Source organism: Condylura cristata, unplaced genomic scaffold (genome assembly GCF_000260355.1).
Source record: "Condylura cristata isolate star-nosed mole 26May11 unplaced genomic scaffold, ConCri1.0 scaffold00003, whole genome shotgun sequence".
Taxonomy (NCBI): domain Eukaryota; kingdom Metazoa; phylum Chordata; class Mammalia; order Eulipotyphla; family Talpidae; genus Condylura; species Condylura cristata.
Genome location: NW_004567104.1, coordinates 78,066,544 through 78,069,451, shown reverse-complemented (window position 1 = coordinate 78,069,451; position 2,908 = coordinate 78,066,544). Strand labels below are relative to the sequence as shown.

Sequence of the window (2,908 nt, the reverse complement as noted above, 5' to 3'; positions counted from 1 at the left end):
GCCGGGGCGGGCAGGCCAAGGTCACTAGGACAGACAGGCCCAGGTCACCGGGGCGGGTAGGCCAAGGTCGCCGGGGCGGGCAGGCCAAGGTCGCCGGGGCCAGTGGACCAGGCTGTGTCCAGGCGGGACAGCTCCGGCCTGTGCTCTGCTCTTCCCTGTCCAGCTCCTCCTCAGGTGACCTCCTTTCTCCCCTCCTCACCTTTGACCGTGCAGCTCTCTGAGGGTGGGTTTTGGGGTGAGAGTGAGGGCCAATATTTTGGGTGACCTTACTACTGCACGGGGTGAGCAAGGGGGCCTCGTGCGCCACCCCGGTTCCCCACAGTCTGGAGGGGAACACGCAGGCCCCCCCCAGGTTAGCCCTCATGTGAGCCCTGATGCTGGCCCCCGCTGGGGCGAGGCTCCCTCCAGGGCAGAGTCCGCTCGGGCCAGCACCCTGCTTCCCGCGTGGGGGCCGTGCTCCCGCAGCCACGCAGCCCGCTCACCTGCAGAGCCTGCAGGCCGCCCCGCAGCCCCGGGGGCGGGAGGGGCTCGCCGTTCCGGCGGCTGCTGGCTTCCCCGTCCTTTCTGGAGTTCAGGTCCAGGGCGAGGTTGAAGGTGTAAGTCCTGCGGGAGGAGGAAAGAGGCGCTGAGCTGGGAGGCCGCAGCCCCATCTGCCCTGGGGGCGAACCGGGGGCGCGGGGTTGGGGCACAGCCCGGCCACAACAGGCCCAGCAGCTGTGGCTGTCCGGCCTGTGCGCCGCCGGGCACAGCGGGCCGGTGTCCCCGGCAGTGCAGAGCCCTGACCCTGGCACCTCCAAATGGGGCTGTCTTTGGGGTGACTAAGTGAGGTCCCAGGGCAGCCCTGACCCACGGGGGGTCCGCAGGAGATGAGGGAGCAGGGCCCAGACTCCCAGGCACGCCGCTGCAGGGCCGCACCCCGGCGCCAGGGGAGAGGCCTGGACCTCGGCGCTGCAGCCCCAAGACGGGGAGACCAGGCACACCTGTCGAGGGAACCCCGAGTCCGGCGTCTCGTTCCAGCGGCCTGAGCCAAGCCCACAGCTTGCCTTCGACTTAGCTTTGAAAGCAGCCGAGGCACGCGGGGCCAGCTGGGCGCAGGCGTGCCAGGGTAGCGGCAGACGCGGGGGTGGGGAAAGAGGCACCGGGGCTGTGGGCACCACGGCGGCGGCCTGCGCACGGGGGCACACGGGGGATGCCAGCAGCGGTGGGGGGCCTCCGGGTCGGGCGCAGGGGCAGCGCACGGTAGCCGCAGCGGCTGCCCGCTCACCGCTCAGGCCGGACCCTCGCCGCTCCCCATGTGACTGTGTCTGACGCCTGGGGGCGCTCACATGGCTTTGCCCCGGATGCGGGGGTGTCAGAGGACGCGCGGGGAGCGTGGACTTGGGTTCCTGCGAGTGGACGGGGGTGTGGACGCCCCTCCGCGAGGACGTGCGGGCCCCGGGCCGCAGCCTGAGCGACAGGAAGGTGCTGGTTTCCCCTTCCGGAGGGAGGCGGGCACCGCCCTCTGCGCTCCCCCCGCCAGCGGGGCCCCGAGTCTATAAATAGCAGCGGGGCCAGGCGGGGGAAGGCCGGCAGGACGCGGTGGGGCTGGGAGGGCCGGGGGAGGACGCCGGCGTCTTGTCTTGTCACACGGGGCCGTGCCCTGGCGGGGCCCCGCCACACAGGCGACACCCTGACGGTGCCCTGGCTGTTCCCACGGGTGAGGCTCAGCCGGGGAGCATGGACCCTCGGGCGGCTGACCAGGGCCCGGGCGGCCTCCACGCCTCTGGCCCGTCTCCTGGGTGGTGGGCGCCCACGGTGGGTGAGGGCGCCGGGGGTGCACGTGGACTTTGTTGTCAAGTGACCTGAAGGCTCTCGAGCCAGTGGTGTCCAGACTGGGCTGTTCTGGGGTGGAGATCCAGCCTCGGGTCAGTGGCAGCCCTCGAACCTGGAGACGCGCCCCAGGGCAGGCGGGCGGGTGGGCGCCCTCGGCGCACTGGCCACCTCCCCCGGGCACCGTCGGGCCTGCGGTCCCCGCCGCTGGGGTGGCAGTGCCCGGCATGACCCTGCGACTGGTGCTGCGGGGGCGTCCTGTCCACCCACAGACAGGCCATCTGGCCGCGTCCCACCTCCTGGCGCTGAGCGATGTAGGGGCTTTCGAGGACTGTTTTACGGCCTGAAAGGCTTTACGTGATTCATGAACACACTTTGGGCGGGTCAAGAAGAGGTTGCCCGGACAGGTCGGCTGAGGGTGGTGCTGGGTACGTGCTCGGTCACTCCGCCTCTGCCCCGCGCCCCCCACTGAGGGTGGGAGCAGAGCACGGCCAGCGGGCGCTAGCTGGCTCGTCCTGGCTGCCCTTTAGAAAGACCGGCTGGTGTCCTGGGGAGACGCGTCCCTGGACGTGGCCCAGGCGTCGGGCTCAGGGCTGTGTCGGGGCGGTGCTGGGCGCTGACGGGGAGGGCAGGTGAGGGCCACCCGGCCTGGCCACGCTGCGGCACGGAGCTCTGGCACATCAGGCGGCTTGCGAGGGCCCGGTGGGCCCACCTGGGGCTCAGGCGCTCGCCAGGCCCCGCCGCTGTCCCTGCTGTGCCTCGAGTGTCTGAGGCGGGCAGTGGACCGGGGTGGGCCGGGGTGGACCAGGGGGACTGGGGTGGTCTGGGTGGACTGGGTGGACCAGGGGTGGTCCAGGTGGACTGGGGTGGACAGTGGTGGACTGGGGTGGATTGGGGGGACTGGAGTGGGCTGGTGGGCTGGGGTGCACCGGGGGTGGTCCAGGTGGATGGGGGTGGACGGGGGTGGATAGGGGTGGACCGGGGTGGTCCAGGTGGACTAGGGTGGATGGGGGTAGACTGGGGTGGACCAGGGGGGGACTGAGTTGGACCAAGGTGGACTGGGGGTGGTCCAGGTGGACTGGGGTGGACCGGGTGGACG

At 71.7% G+C, this 2,908-nt stretch overlaps 1 protein-coding gene across 1 annotated transcript in view; it reads right to left on the bottom strand.

The window, feature by feature from the left end:
• UBASH3A (ubiquitin associated and SH3 domain containing A) overlaps positions 1-2,908 on the bottom strand; it is a 19,279-nt gene that overhangs the window by 6,231 nt on the left and 10,140 nt on the right. Inside the window, exon 7 of the mRNA XM_012731049.1 lies at positions 483-603. Coding sequence (XP_012586503.1) covers positions 483-603 — 121 coding nt within the window. The remainder of the gene's footprint in view (positions 1-482; positions 604-2,908) is intronic.